Here is a 15,729-nt window from a genome sequence, read left to right on the forward strand (position 1 = left end):
GGCTCGAACCCACAGACTGTGAGATCATGACCTGAGCCGAAGTCGGACGCTTCACCGACTCAGCCACCCAGGCGCCCCGGGGGAGAGAATGTTTAAAATGCGAAAGCAGGGGTGCTGGGTGGCTGAGCTGGTTAAGCGTCTGACCCATGATTTCGGCTCACGTCATGATCTCACGATTCACAGGGTCCGAGCCCAGCTCTGTGCTGACGGCGTGGAGCCTGTTTGGGCTTAGTCTCCCTCTCTTTCTGCCTCTCCCCTGCTCACTCTCTCTCTCTCTCTCGAAATAAATGAAAATAAACCTAAAAAAGTAAAAATGGGGGAAAAGAAAGAAACATAAGACAAAAAGAGAGAGGGAGGCACACCGTAAGAGACTCTTAAATACAGAGAACAAGCTGAGGGCTGCTGGAGGGGAGTTGGGTGGGGGGGAGGGGCTAAATGGGGGATGGGCATTAAGGGGGGGGCACCTGTTGGGATGGGCACCGGGTGCTGTATGTAAGTGATGAATCCCTGATTTCTACTCCTGAAGCCAGTATTACACAACAGTTTAACTAACTTGGATTTAAATAAAATTTAAAAACTAATAAACAAAATAAGATAAAATTAAAGAATAAAATAAATACAACGAAATAAATAAAATAAAATAAATTTGAAAGCACTCAGTGCAACTGGGCTTTTAAAATAAACACGTCCTGGGGCGCCTGGGTGGCTTAGTCAGTTAAACGTCCGACTTCGGCTCAGGTCATGATCTCACAGTCCATGAGTTCCAGCCCTGCGTCGGGCTCTGTGCTGACAACTCGGAGCCTGGAGCCTGCTTCGGATTCTGTGTCTCCCTCTCTCTCTGCCCCTCCCCTGCTCCTGCTCTGTCTCTCTCTGTCTCAAAAATAAATAAAAACATTTAAAAAAAAAAACTTAAAATAAATACGTCCTAAAGATTCTTCTAGGTCACAAACATGAATCCGTAACACCGCTGAAAATGACAGCTGAATATTTTGCTGTCAGGATAGAGCTTCATTTATTTGCTCATCTGCAGTCGACAGGCTAACCCCTGAGCGAGAGGTCTTTCACCCTCCACCCTCCACCCTCCCGCCCCAGCCAAGCTCTCGTGGCTCAGAATCCCGAAGGTCGGGCTCCTCTATTTAACACCTCCCATCTTCTCGGCTACCTGCCCTCTGCACGACCCCGAGCAAGTGACCTCATCAGCCGTGCCTCACCGTGACCTTCTGTAAAATGGGGATAACAACTGAACGGGCAGGGCTAACACCAGGAACACGCGGACATACCTCCAAGCACTCGGCACTTATTAGCAACAGCCGTTATTGTCACGGTCCCCGTCCTGTACCCTTCCCAAACTTAGGATCATTTCCTGCCTGGCTGCCCGCAGGCGGCCCGGGAACCCGGCCTGTGTCTCCCCAGCTCCCTTCCCTGTGCGATCGATCACCACGGCCTCTGCTCTGTTCGGTGGGGGTGGTGCGCAGAGCACAGGGTCTCACGTGGAGACAGCGAACACCCCCCCCCCCAAAACACACACACACCAGAACCTCCTGTGAGCAGCGTCCTAAGCATTTTACCTCTGCTTGTTCTTGTGATCCTCGCCCACAACCCTAGCAAGTAAGTAATTTACTATCTGTTTGAAGCTGGAGAAACTGAGGCAGAGGGCACCGGCCCAGGACCTCAACCCTCTGGATGCCGGCATGGGGCGGCACGGCGGCCTCCCTAACAGGCTTGTTATAAAAGCCAGCTCCCTCGTTTCCTGCTGACTCGACTTCCCCTCTGTGTTCTACTTCCCCTTCCCTCCCGGGGCCCCCCCGCCCGCCCCGATTTTCCACCGTCTGCTGAGCCACGGCCAGAGGCTTTCCCGTGTAGACCCAGGCTCTGTATCCCAGCAGAACTAAACGGGAGGGTAGCCCTGAGCACGTGAGGGGATACCTGGTCTCTGGGCACTGAGGGCGAACTCCAGAGACGAGCCCCCACGAGCCCTTCCCGCCCCTGCCCTCCCCACCAGCCCCACCAGTTGCTACACCTGCCTTCTGTCTCCCGAGACCTCCCCCACTGCAGGCACGGGCTCCTGGAGAACTGCAGGCCCCTTAAAATCGGGGCGCCTGGGTGGCTCAGTCCGTTAAGCGTCCGACTTCGGCTCAGGTCATGATCTCGCGGTTTGTGAGTTCAAGCCCCACATCGGGCTCTGGGCTGACAGCTCGGAGCCTGGAGCCTGCTTCCGGTTCTGTGTCTCCCTGTCTCTCTGCCCCTCCCCTGCTCCTGCTCTGTCTCTCTCTGTCTCAAAAATAAAACATTAAAAAAAAAAATCGCTCTCCTGCCCGCAGCTTTGTGCCCCTCCCCCACCCTGACATCTAACAGTTGGGGGGAGGGGGGCGCGCACAAAATCCTGCAGTGGGTCCCATCGCCGGGACTCCAGACTCCACTGCCGCACCCGGGCTCAGAGCTGCCCGCCTTTCGGTTCCAGCGACGCTTCTCCCCACGTTCTCCACTCTCCCCTACAGGCCATACAATGGCTGTTTCCACGGTAGCGAACCGGCTCTTGGAGGTCACATAGCCCTCTGAGAATCTGGTGGAAGCCACCGCCCCTGCCTCGGAAAATCCGGGCACGCACACACATACGCGTGCGCGCACACAGACACACGGCTTTGCTTGCGGTTTCAGGGCTCAAGACCCGTGTCCCCCGCCCCCCCTCCCCCGCCACCTCCCCCCAGTCTATCTTTGGATAGATGTCCCTACGGCCCAGGATAGGACCCTTCCTTAGAAAGACTCCACCTCAATGGGATTCTTAGAGTAAACGCTTGTGTAGTCCGCCTTGCTGGGGTCTCCAGAAGCCTAACCTGGGGTACTATTCAGACAATCCAATTTTGGTCAGCTGCAAAACAGGATTCCTCTGGGTCCTGTGCACTTTTCCATGCAATGACAGAGGCACCGAAGGATTCCAGCCAGTTCAGGCCTCAAGGGGCCGGGGGAGTGGGTCCTGGGAGCTCCCAGGTCTGGATGGGGGAGTCGACTTCATCCTACCTGCCCTCTGAGACACAGGTGCTCCTGACCATCCCTCGGTCTGGAAGTCCCCCTTCCCCGCCTCCCTCAGCCACCTCTGCTCCCAAACTCTAGGCATCTCATCTACCTGCTTAACCCCTGGCCGGACACCCCCACGGCCCTCTGTCTCCACTCCTGCTCAGACCCTTTAGCACCAAGACAGAAGTCTGGCCAAGCAGCCTCAAGACCTATCGACCCATTTAAAGTTATGTACAAGTACAGCTGTCAATGCCTATACTAAAGATCTAGAACCTTCTTTTTTTTTTTTTTTTTTTTAGTTTATTTATTTTGAGAGAGAGAGAGAGAATGAGCGGGTGAGGGGCAGAGAGAGAGGATCCCAAGCTGTCAATCCTGCACTGACTGTGCAGAGCCTGACACGGGGCTTGAACTCACAAGCCGTGAGATGATGACCCGAGCCGAAATCAAGAGCCAGATGCCTCACTGACTGAGCCACCCAGGAGCCCCGAGAACATTCTTTTCTCAAACCAAAAGTGTCCTGAGTAGCCCACACTGGAGACAACTGCTCTGTGCAAACATTGGCAGGTACCAGAATCACCTGGACAGTCTTATAAATACCAATGCCCATGAAGGGCCTGGGTGGCTCAGTCAGTTAAGCATCTGGCTCCTAATTTTGGCTCAGGTCACGATCTCACGGTTGGAGAGATCAAGCGTTACACGGGGCTCTGTGCCGACAGGGTGGAGCCTGCTTGGGATTCGCTCTCTCCCTCCCTCTCTGCCCCTCTCCCAGGTGCACACTCCAAATAAAAAATACCAGTGCCCATGCCCCGAGCCACAAGGCTCCAATTCGGGACCAGTTCAGACATCTGCCTTCTAACCAACTCCCGGGGCCACCCCTGCTGTCATCCTCAAAGGCTTGCCTTGGGCCCCTGGGAAGGGACACAGATTGCACGTGATACACCACAGAGGGGTCATCTGGCCCCTCGCCCCCCTGCTCTGCACCTGGAACTCTCTCTCACCGTTCCCTGGGTGGGTGGTCCCTCTGCTCAGCACACCCCCACGCTGCCGCCACGGATGATGCACCTAACCACGTCTGGGCGCGTGGTCCCCCAGCCCTGTCCTCAGATTCAGGGCTCGCACTCTCCCACCTTGGCTCCTCAGCTCTGCTTTTCTCTTTCCAGGAAAACCATCCTAGTCATGGGGCTACCTGCCCTTGGTCCCTTGCGCACGTGCTTGCGGAAGGGTGAGGGAGCGTCCGGTGCAGGGGAGAAGCACTGGCCCCGCCCACCACGCTGTTCTTTCTTCTCTGGTCTCCTCCAGGCCCTTCTCTCTCCTGCTGCGTTTCCCAGGGTCCTCCGGGTAGATCTCTTAGCCACTTGGGAATCTGAGGGGTTCGCCCCCACCTGCGGGCCTCGGGCATCGGATCAGTGGCTCTGCATCTGGCCTAGGGTGGCTGCACGCCCTCCCTCCCCGCCGACCCCATAAGCCTGGGAAGGGGTCCACATCCTTGCTCTCAATGCGCTCAAATGTTGCCACTGGATCTGGACCGTGCACCCGGCACGGGGGTCTGCCCGGCAGCCCAGCTGAGACAGCACAGAAGAGAGGCAGGGGCCCAGCCCACGGGCCGCTCACAGACCACAGGCCCCAACCGCGAATTCCCGAGGACCGAGCGGGTCCCGGCTGCAGGCTGACACCAAGTCCTCAGCCCACAGGCAGGGGCCACGGTGTGGGGAGAGCTCCCTCCACCCACCGGCCACGCCCGGCACCACCTGCACGCGTGTGTCTAGGCTACATCTCCGCCCTCTGTCTCCCAACCCCGGGAAAATGCCAGCAGCCCAGGTTCCAGGGACTCCCTGGGGAGAATGCATCCTTCCAGGGACACTGTCCAAACCCGGGCCCAGGGGCTCCAGTCCCCTCCGTGGCCCCCCTCCCTTCAAAACCTGCTACTTCCAGATCCTAAAACTGCATTCCCCTCTCACACAGGTACTTGATTTATCATTTACCCAAAGCACCTGGAGTGTGGCCATCAGGGTTGGGGACTGCGGGGCTCTGCCTACCCTGACACACCCAGCACTCCCACACCGCCTGGCACTGGTGTCCGGAGGTCCCCTCCTAAGGCGGGGGACAATGCCTCCCGTGGGGCGGAGCCGGCCACGCCATAACGGCTTGTTGAAACACAGCCCGCTGTGAAAGGGTATACACAACACCAAGCGGGCAAGCACTCTATAGGAGTCGCCAACGGCAGTTTTAAAGAGCCACCCCCACCCGGCCCCTGTGCACTTAGGGCCTGATTCAACTCACGGGAGTCTTATCTGCCCTGGTCTTCCCGGACACGTGCGTCCAGTGAAGACACGGCCATTTCCGAATGCTCGCTGTGTGTTTTCTGCAGGTGGCCACGGTCTGGCCCGCCCGGCCCGGCAACCGGCAAGCGACCTTGGCGGTGGGCCTTTCTCCGCTCTGCCGGAGATCGCCAGGGGGTTTGCCGAGAGCAGGGTCTGGAGATGGGAGCACCCTGAGAAAGACGCCATCGTGGGCCACTCTTCTGGAGCCACGCGGCCTTGGGTGCTGCCACCCAAGCGAGAAGTGAGATTTTCTTTGCCAGATCCAGGGAGCTCCTGGATTGACCCAGGACTCCCAAACTGGCCAAGTCTCTCAGCCGGCTCAGTATCTGGAGGCTCCCTCCGTGGTGGTACTGCTTGAAGAAAAGGCCCAAAGCTGGTCTGTGGCCAGGTGCCGGGGGCTGGGGGCTGGGCAGGCTCGCGGTAGACGGCCACGGACTCCATTAGGTGGTAGGAGACGGGCCAGCAGCACATGGGAGCAGGGCTGAGACAGGAAACGTTTCCCGTTTGTCCTCATTTGCCTGGAAAGGATGGGGAACAAGGCCTTCCAGGAGGGACCCAGGTCTTACCTACTGCTCCCTTCATCGTAAATTTCACAACCTCATCATGAGCTCCTTTTCCTGAGCACAGTTCCGGTCCTACAAGCTCCCAGAAATCCTTACACAGGCAGGCAGACAGAGATCGGACTATTTCTTAAGCCAACCGCCTCTCGTAGACACCAAGCCAGTTAACGAGCCTGCGTCCAGCCGACAATTAAAGGAGCCAGCACAGCACATTCAAGGTCAGCGTTTAGTAACCCCAGTGTGCGTGAGGCCATCACCCTTCACGGGCCCCTGGGTCGCGGCCACAGCCGGCCGTGGTGGCACGGAATCACCTGTGGCGCTTTTAAAACCACAAGAGCTGAGGTCCAGGCCAGGCCCTCTGTATTTACAAAGGGACCCAGCCTTGAGTGGTCTCTAAAAGAGCCCCAGGCAACTCGGTTCTGGGCCAGAGTGGGGAACACAAGCAGGACTTAAAAGAGAAGCAGACACAGAAGGGCCACGGCCTTCACCGTGAGGTTTACTCCACGGCCACCCTGGGGTGCCTCGGCTCTGTATCCCAAGGAGATCGAACACAGAGGGGCCGACCGGGGCAGCCGGTGTGTGGCGAGCTTCCCCCTAAAATTCAGGTCCACCCAGAACCTGCGTACGTGACCTTATTTGGAAATAGGGTCTCTGCAGATGTGATCACGTTAAGATGATGTCATGCTGGATTCAAGTGGGCCCTAAACTCAGTGATCGGGGTCTTTCTAAGGAGAGAGAGATGTGGACAGACGCGCGCACAGACGGACCCACGTAAAGACAGAGCGCAGGCTGGAGGGGCGCCAGCAGCCGGACCAAGCTGCGAGAGAGACCTAGAGCGAATTCCCCCTCGGGGCCCCCGGAAGGAGCCAATCCTACCCACACCTTGATCTGGGGCTTTGGGCCCCTACACTGTGAGAGAAGCAATTCCTGTTGTTTTGAGCACCCCCCCTTCACCCCCCAGTTTCTGGTGATTCGCTACAGCAGCCGCGGGAATCTAACGAACTGGGCGTCGCAATGCAAGTCTGGCGTCGGTTCCCCGACCGGCCTCCGAGCTGAGACGGGGTTAGAAGTCTAGGATCTCCGATGCTTCTGATTTGGAGAATTGGGACACAAATGCCAGGAGATCCAGGCGGAAGAGAGAGGAACCACAAAGCAAGAAGCCCCTCGACCCCAACCCTTTGCTGCCTCAGCTTACTGGGCCAGGACGAGGCCAGGAATTCTCCCTCCGGGGCCAAAGAGTGTGAGGTGGTCTCCAGGGCCAGCCCCTTCCTGCTTGGTGCCTGCGAACCAAGCCCAAGCACCTTGCAAGACTCGGTTCCTTCTGGGCCTTGGGACCATCCTGCCCCACAGCCTGATGGTCAGAAGTATGGCCTCGCTCTTAGCAAAGGGGCCTGGCCAGGCCGGGACTCCCAGCAGACACCCCAGAAGGAGGCCGATGTGCATCGCCCTCAAATCCTGCTGAGCACCAAAGCCAAATCGGGGAGCCGACCTTACCTCCCCCCAACTCGGGTTTTACGGAAAACTAGTCCGTAGGCATGGACCACGTCCCACGCCCAGGTGGCCAGAGCCATGTGAGGCCCACAGATAAGAACCCACGAACACTTCCTGGGCTGGCAACAGCTCGGAGGGCCAACTGGGGTGTGGCCAGCAGCCATGGGGGGATGGGAAGGGCATGGCTGACAACAGAAGAGACCCAGAGACCCTGGCTCTGCGTCTGCACAGGTGAGGGCGGCCAGCCCCACCACACGTGGCCTGGCAACCGGATGCTTGGCTGGCTGAGACTCAGGAACAGAACATAAACCTGTTGAAAAGCCTGGGGGTGGGGGGGGAGGGGCGGGATAGGGGGCTGCAGTGGCCCACCTGCTGGGCATCTGTCCTTCCGGCTCAACTGAACTTGGCCCAGGAGAACCAGGCTGACCCTCACCAGGGCAGTTGGAGGCCTGCATGGAAACCTCTGGGGCCCAGCTGGTTCCTCCCATTTCTGCTGGCTTCTCCCCACTTGTCCCAGCCTCTGCGTGGATCACACCTAGTCTCTGGCTTCTCCTCCCTCCCTTGCCTGCTCCCACCACTGGGGGGGGGGGGTAAGGAGTCCTGGGGGTAACAGATATTTTCTTGAGGATTCTAAACAGCCACACAACCCCACTTGCCCCACACAGCCTCGTTCTTGTGCATGTCCTGAAAAAGCACTCGCCGGGTGCAAACCACTCAAGGACCCTCCTCCCTCTCCCCCGACGGCCCTGGGTTGGGTGCCCCGTGGGCAGGGTGCAGATCAAGGAGCTGCCTTTGGGGCTCTAGCTGCCTCTCAGGGCTGCCCCTCTGAGCTCAGGGAAGCCGGCCAGAGGAGGGAAGCTTCCACTCTGCCCCAGTTTAATCCTGCGAACCCCCAAACGGGGCTGGAGGGAGGGGCCCAGGCAGAGAAGCCCTTTGGCACTCAGCTCCAGGCCACAGAAGGCCAGCTCCATGTTATCCGTGCAAGTTTCTCCCGGGGTCCCCAGGCCTCCAGCCCCCCGGCGCCGGAACTCTCCCCGTCCCACGCTGTGTCCCCCCACTCTCCCCGCCCCCCGCGCTGGCATCCCAGGGCCCTCCGCCTGCCAAAACCCGATCCGTTCCCTGGCTCCCTTCTCTGGGGCTGGAGCTGCAGCGGAATTTCGGTGGAATTTTGAGGTTGAGAAGCATCTCGGCAGAGAAGCAAAGAAAGGGAGACGGAAGGGGGTGGGAAAAAAAAGTGCGATTTTGGCGTCCACTTGCAGGATTCGAGAAGGCCCGAGGGCCAGGGTCCGGGGCGTGGGCCCCTCGGCCAGCTGCGGGCGGGCGGGGCGCCCGCGGACCCTCGGGGAGGCGGGCACCGGGCCGGGGCGGGGTCGCCGTCCTTACCTACGTCTGCATTGCAAAACGCCTGTTGCGGGTGCACCGGGGAGCAGCTGCAGGCGTCGGCCCGGCGCAGCAGCGTCCCCAGCAGCAGCAGCAGGCCCAGCGCGAGCCGCAGGCTGCGGGCCGCGGAGCCCATGGCGGGCGGGGGCGCGGGGCGCGGGGCGCGGGGCTCGGCCGCCTCCGCCGGCTCTGCGGGCGCTGGCCTCTGGGCGCGCCGGGGCCGCGCGGGGCTCGCTGCGCTCCGCGGGCGCGCCCTCCGCACCTGGCCCGCGCTCGCCCGCGCAAACTTTCCCGGGTCTTTGTCGCGGGCCGGAGAGGGGGGCGCGCGGGGCGTGGGGCGCGGCTCACGCGGCGGCGAGGAGACGGGTGGGGGCGGCGAGGCGGGCGGGCGGGCGAGCGAGCGAGCGCGCGACCCGGCGCCGGCGGCTTCCACTGCCTTCTATGGATGCGTGCGCTGCGGGCGCGGGCCGAGCCGGCCTTTTATTGCGCTCCGGGGCGAGCCGGCTCCGCCCCCCGGTGGCGGGCGGCCAATGCGGCTCCGGCAGCTCCGGGCCGCCCCCTCCCCGCGCGCCTCCCGCGCCTCCCCGCCCTCCCCCAAACTCGGCTTTGTTGTGCCCGGACCGGCGGACACGTCTGGCCCCCACCCCCGCCCGCAGCTGCGCACCTGGCCCCCGGCCGCGCCCCGCAGCCCCCCTCCCCCCGGCGCCCCCCGAGATCGCCCGAGGTTGGGGTGGCAGCCGCGGGGCGGGCAGCGCCCACGGGGCCCTGACTCAGCACTTGGGACTCGCAGCCCACCCCTCAACGGCACCGGGCGCCCGCCGACTGCCCCTTCCCCTCCGGCTTGGAGGCGTGCACTGCCTGATTCCCTTCCACCCCTGGGGTCCCTCGGCTAGGGACTGAGCCAAAGGGATGTGTGCGCTTCAGAGCGGGGGTCATTCCCCGCCCGCCCCCTGCCCATGCCCCCCTTGGTAGGTGGCCTCAGGAAGCTTCGTGAAGATTCCTGTCTCAAATGCAGGTCTTAGAATTTTAAGTGCGGTTGACCAGTTCAGATGGAGGGGGAGGGGGAGTGGTTACTATGAACAAAACAGGATTTTATATAAACTGGCCATATTTTTGACCAGCCAACAAGAGCCAGTGGGGGGTGGGCCTTGGAGTTCAGGACGCAGTAGGATTGGATGGAAAGCGTTTGCTGGGCTCTGCTCACAGTTTCCTCCCTTAGCCCACAAATGTGGGGCTGAAGGACTTTTCCCAAAACAGTTCTGTGTTCCAGGAAAGGCCGGGATCTTGGAGGCGCAGATGGCATGCAAACTGTGGCCACCAGGGTCCCCGTGTACCTGTCACCGAGGCTGCCCCCCGAGCCCCTCTGCGGTTGGTGGTGGTGTTATACACAGGACCTCCCTCCTGCCCGCAGGGCGTGTGTTATCTAGGAGGGCTGTAAGTGCAGGAAAAGGGCACAGTTAAGGAGTAATTGCTCCTGCAACTGTGTGATGCTGACTTTCAATAGGAAACTGGAAAATACTGGAAGGCCGGGAGAAAATGGTTTCTCTCTGTTTGTGTGTGCTTTGCAGCACACAACTGGGAGCAAAGATAAATAGGCAGAGTGGTTATTTTTAGCACCCTGACAAACCCAAAGTCACTTTTCCAGCTTTTGTTCGCATAAAATAGAATTGTGTCGTTTTGAGATGGTGTCCGATCTCTAGTCGTGAATTCAGAAAACTGTAACATTTCCCCCCCCACCATCCTTTCATTGTGACAGGCACAACCAAAATGCTGCTGAAATTTGCAGAATCCAAAATCGATTTGTCAGTTTATGAAACAGACAACCTAGGGGCGCCCTGTCTTTTAGGCAAGACGTACACCTGAGCAGTCAGGTATAGGTGAGGGTGATGAGGATCCCAGAGGTAGGTTCGATGGCCGTGCGAGAGGAGAGCAGGGCCACACCAGCTGCCCCAGGGTGGAAATAAGAGACCTGGTCTTCCTTCCTCCCTTCCATCAACCGTGCTCACTGGAGCATCTACAGAGGGACACTGTCCTAGGAGCAGGGCATTCAGAAACCCACAGAACAGGCAAAAGTCCCATGGGCAGTGGGTGCAAAGACCCCTGAGCCAGTGAAGGAGGGGGAAGTGAGGGAAAAGGGGCCAGCTAGGACCCATTTGCTGTCAGAGGGGCTGGGAGGGGAGGGGACGCACCTTTTATTTTGAGTTTGGAGCTTTTGGAGGGTTTTTAGCAGATGGGCAGCGCAGGTACCTCTCTGAAAGGTTGGAGTGGGGGCAGAGGGCACCAGCAGATCTCAGACTCAGCAGCCCAGCCGCCTCGCGGTCCCACCACGCCCTCCGCACCCGCAGAATGGTGATTGAACCCCCTTCCTAACGGATTGCTCTGAATGGCTGACCTGGTCTCTAAAATCTGGTGCATGTGCTGGCTGTTACTGAGAGCCACCCCACATCGAATGACTCTCATGCGGGCCGAGCAGCCGCCCCCCCCCCAACCCCCATCTCCATCCACGTCACCGGCTCCAGCCATCTGACTGCCGCCTGATTGCCTCTCTGTTCCTCTTTGCAGCCTTGGCCAGCCTTCCAGGTGCTGTCTTCCAACTCAGGAAACTGAGGCCTCAGATGAGGAAGGTACTGAGGACAGGAGGAGATTAGAACCTGGCTGCTGATGTCAACAGAGTGATCTTTCACACGCCCCATCGCAAGAGCGCTCGCTCTGCTACGTGCTGTAGAACATCAACAGCCAGGCGAGGCTGCGCTCTGACCACGCCCCCAAGAAGGAGGACAGGGTCTGCGTGGCCCACATCCATGCAGAGTGGGGAGGGAGGAGGCCCCGGGCCGCCGGTAGCTCCCTCTGTCACCTTTGCTCCTACCCAGCCTCCTCTACGTTGATATTGGGGGAGTGGGCCAGTAGGGGAGCCACGCAGGAGACCTTGGCCCATTCCCCCCGGGATCCATTCTGATTACGCCTTCTGGACTTGGGCTCGTATCTGCCCCCAGAGCCTGACTCTGGGCTGAGTCTTAGGACAGACAGGGGGAAGCGGACCTGCCGGGCCAGCCGGGGAGGGGGGACTTCCGGGACCCTCAGACCACACTCGTGGGCCCACCACCGTCTACCAGAAACTCACAGCTTGCCCCTGCCTCCCTCACCAAGAGACTTTTCCAATGCACGGTCCTCCAGAGCCGCTGCCCGTCCTACCCGTGTCGGGGCACACCCAGCAAACGTGTCCCGGGCTTGGCCTGACAGAGTAAACACTGTCGGGAGCCAGGAGGAAATGCCAATGGCTCCTCCCTCCTGCTCCTGTCAGGTAAACAGAGTCAGAGTGACCTCACGGGCCCCGGGCAGCAGGCCCAGGAGAGCCAGGCTCTGTCCACCCAGCACTGGGAGAGCCCTGGGAGTGCGTCTTCTCCGTAGACTCACTCTCTCAGTTTGGAGGAGATCTCCTGCCTCCTGAGCATGGAGTGTTCTCTCCGGAGAGGCAGCTGGAGCGGAGCTGAAGCCTCCACCTCCTTCCGGCAGGTTCCAGAGAGCCAGACGCTCCGTGTAACTTACAGGCATTACAGTTGGCCCCACATGCCCAGGAGGCTAGATACAGAACAGCGGCAATGTCTCGGGCAGCTCCCGGGTCGGTGGCGGGGGGGGGGTGGGGGGGGGTGGGGCTTGTCCGTACACCTGACCGTCTGGGAGGTTTCTGTGGTTGTGTGATGGGTGGCCCCCAGAGAGGGATCAGGGTCACGACGGGCCCCTGTCCACTCTGGGCGTCTGACTCATGACCATAGAAGGCAGGTGGTACTCCCCTCCCCCCCCCCCACCCCCGCCACCCGCTGCATCCGCCCAGATATCTGTCCTCCGTGTTCCTTGGTGGGGCTGTTTACCGCAGGACATCCACGGTGACAAGCTGAGTCCGACTGTGGCCAGAATATGGGCTGTGGTCTCTGCACAGTCAGCGTCTTAACGACCAGCAGCAGACGCTATAAGGACGGTCCATGTTCCTATTTGCTCATTAATTAAATTATTAACCCTCTGCGGCCAGGGCTGACTTCTCTGCCTCGGTGACGCCGATCTCTGGGCCAGATTGATCTCTGGTGGGGGAGGGGCGCGCCCTGTGCGCTGTGAGGTGTTGAGCAACATCCCTCTTCTCCACCCCCTGAATGCCAAGGGTCCCCCCCCACCACCACCAAGTTGTGACAACCAAACATGTCTGCAGACATTGCCTAATGTCCCTGGGTGGGACCAAAACCGCCTGGTTGATAACCACTAGCTTAGGGAAACCAATAAAACCTTCAGGCTCAAGAAAAGCAAAATGCAGGGCAGATCAACAAGGCTCCGTTTTTGTAGAGACACAGTCATGCTCTCGGGAGGTTAGCTGTGCAGGACGGCGTATCCGTGTGTCCACATCGGCTCTCGGGGGACACAGGGAGGGCAAGGCGTATTTCAAGGGTTTGTTTTCTCCAAGCGTCCCTGAGAAAACGGTATGCACGGTGTTTCATTTACGTGAAATTACACATATGCGTGGACAGAGTATGTAAGAGGGTGTTGGCCAGAAAGTTCGTGGAGTTTCTCTAGGTGATGGGACCTGGTGACCCAGGATGAGCGTCGTATCCTGCCCCTGGGGCGAGGAAGGCAATTTTCAGATGCAGATTCGACGGGTATCTCCTGGCGCCGAAACCTGGATACTTTCTAGGCTCTCTGCCTGGCTCTCTCAAGGCTTGTCCTGTCTCCAGCTCCCCAAGCCAGGTACTTCGGTGATCCCACGCGGTCACCTACACTCCCTCAGCCCCTGCCTCCCCACGGGGTTTCCTTTGTCACTGTCTGCCTCCTCCCAGGCAGGCGCCCTGTGGGGAAAGGCAGTCGGAGCCCAGGCACCCACCTTGCACGCCTGCCTGGATGCCGGCCTTGCCCGCCCGCCCGCCTGCTCCGCAGGGCACAGGTTCCACAGGCCTGGATGCCGTCCCAACACCGCCTGCCCGTGCTGCTCTGATCCAGTCTAGAGTAACTCCAGAAAGAGAGAGGGAGGGTGCGAGGGAGGCTGTTGCTTTGTGAGCAGGCAGCCCGTGAAGTCACTGGCCACCCCTGAGCCGTCTGGGAGCAGCGATCACACTCCTGTCCCCCCCCCCCCCCCCGGGGAGGCGGGCTGACGCCACCCCGCCGCGTCCCCTGGGCCGAAGCCTTCGCGGACCTCGTCCCACCCGGATTCTGAGCCGGCACTGCCTCTCGGCACGGTGGCCTTGACGCAGAAGGGTCTCCCGGCCCGCGAGGCACGGCGGGGGCAGGCCCCCAGCGTGGGCTCCCCGCCGACCCACACTTTGACTCTGTCGCCGCAAAACACAGAGCAGGGTGAACCCGACCAGAGCCGGCTCTCACGCTCTCACGCCGCCTGCTCTGTGCTCTCTCGTGCCCAAGCCCTTGCCTTTGGCCCCGGGCATGTGTCATGTGCCTCCTTCACACGGGCGGGTCGGGGAGCAGGGCCAGCGAGCAGAGCGGAGACGGGAACCCGGCACTGCTGCGTCCGCCCCTGGCCTGCTCCCGGAGGCAGCCTCAGCTGGCGGGGCCCGGGGACCAGGTGCTGGCAGGGAGCAGGGCAGCCGGAGTGGCGGGCCCAGCTCAGCAGGGGTGTGTTGAGACTGACTTCTGCTGGTTTCAGGTTCCCCTCCCTGGAAGCACGGGGAGTGTGGGGGGGGGGGGGCGGCTGGAGGCTCAGGTTTCCCCCCACCATCCTCTGCTTCTTTGGTGCTGGCAGTGATTGGCCGTGGCCATGATGTCATCGCCTAATCCAAACAGAAGGGGGGTTGGTGCTGGCTGGCGTCCCCATGCTGAGTGCAGCAGTAAATTTCATTTCAAGGCTATGATTAGGACGGTGCCCAAGAATTTCCTTTCTCTCTCCTTCCCTCTCCCCATCCTATTTTTCTTCCTGTTCTCCTGCCTCTCCTTCCCTCCCCTCCTCTCCCCTGGCCCTCTCTTCTCCGGGATGCTGAAGGTTCGCCCGGTGGCCAGCACTGGTCCAGGCTCTTGCCGCCTTCCGTGAGGCTCCGTGACCAGCCCTGGCATGTACGGGCTCGGTCCCAGCCCCGAGACGGCACCCAGGGAGTACGGGGTGAGAATCCCTGAGGGCGCTCGTTCAACCTTGAGCTGAAACACCAGAACAACAGAGAGCGCAGGGGTGGGGTGGCCCTGGTCATCAACGAAAAGATCGGAAGACAGCAGAGCCATGAGAGGCAAGGAGAAACGCAGCTCCTTAGAAAGTGAGTCGTTGGGTCCTTATGGCCATCTCCAGACGGTTTCTGGAGTTTGGGTCTGGCCCACTGGCACCTTCAGCCCCTCCTTGGCTGGGGGGACCTGCCGGGCTCCACACCCTTTGGTGCCTGCGTCGGACGCCAAAGGGACGGACGGTCCAGCCCCCAGAGGCAGGTGGGACCATGGGAGCGGTTCCACACCATATCCCCCTGCTTCTCTCCTCTTCCCGGGGACCCCAAGCTCTGCCCTAGGGTTCCTGGCCCCAGAGGCAAGCCTGAGAGCCAGCCACCTGAGTGTCCCCTGCATTCTCCAGCTGCCACTCAGCACACCCCCAACAAGTGTGACCTAGATGCCCACGGGGGAGGCGCTGGGGTCTGGGGGGGGTGATGTTCCTGCACCGAGCGCGCTGTGGGTCCTCGTCATTGCTCCCCTATCACATCGGACTGTGGTCTGACTCCTCGGGGACGTGGGGGGGGGGGCGTCCGCGTTCCCTGACCCCCGACCTCCAGCAGACCCGAGCACTCCTTCCCCACCGAGCCTTGGTGTGGCCCAAGATCCCTCCTCGCTGTGCCCCAGGCCGCGGGCCCAGCCAGCCGAAGGCGGCGCCCAGTGGAGTTGCGTGGAGAATGGGTCGCCCTAAGAGGGAGCGGGGATGGACATGACCCGGTCATAGCTCACTGTCTGGCCTCCTTAGGCCCCTTGCGTGTCCCCTAGCAGGTTACTCATCTTTGTGT

The 15,729-nt window shown here is 60.5% G+C and overlaps 1 protein-coding gene across 2 annotated transcripts in view; it reads right to left on the reverse strand.

Annotated features, from left to right (window-relative positions):
• The window catches only part of TIMP2 (TIMP metallopeptidase inhibitor 2), a 48,383-nt gene extending 36,185 nt beyond the window's left edge, over nt 1–12,198 (reverse strand). The window contains exon 1 of one of the 2 annotated variants that reach the window (XM_047094050.1): nt 12,182–12,198. In XM_047094050.1, the coding sequence (XP_046950006.1) occupies nt 12,182 (1 nt within the window). In that variant the 5' untranslated portion in view covers nt 12,183–12,198. Of the gene's footprint in view, nt 1–8,770; nt 8,919–12,181 lie in introns of those variants that run through there. The other variant, XM_047094046.1, reaches the window with a different exon arrangement.
• Nucleotides 12,199–15,729: the final 3,531 nt, after the last annotated feature.

This window comes from Lynx rufus, unplaced genomic scaffold (assembly GCF_022079265.1).
Source record: "Lynx rufus isolate CCGP_SWC_20201006 ecotype Redwood Valley unplaced genomic scaffold, mLynRuf1.p SCAF_37, whole genome shotgun sequence".
In the NCBI taxonomy this organism is placed as follows: domain Eukaryota; kingdom Metazoa; phylum Chordata; class Mammalia; order Carnivora; family Felidae; genus Lynx; species Lynx rufus.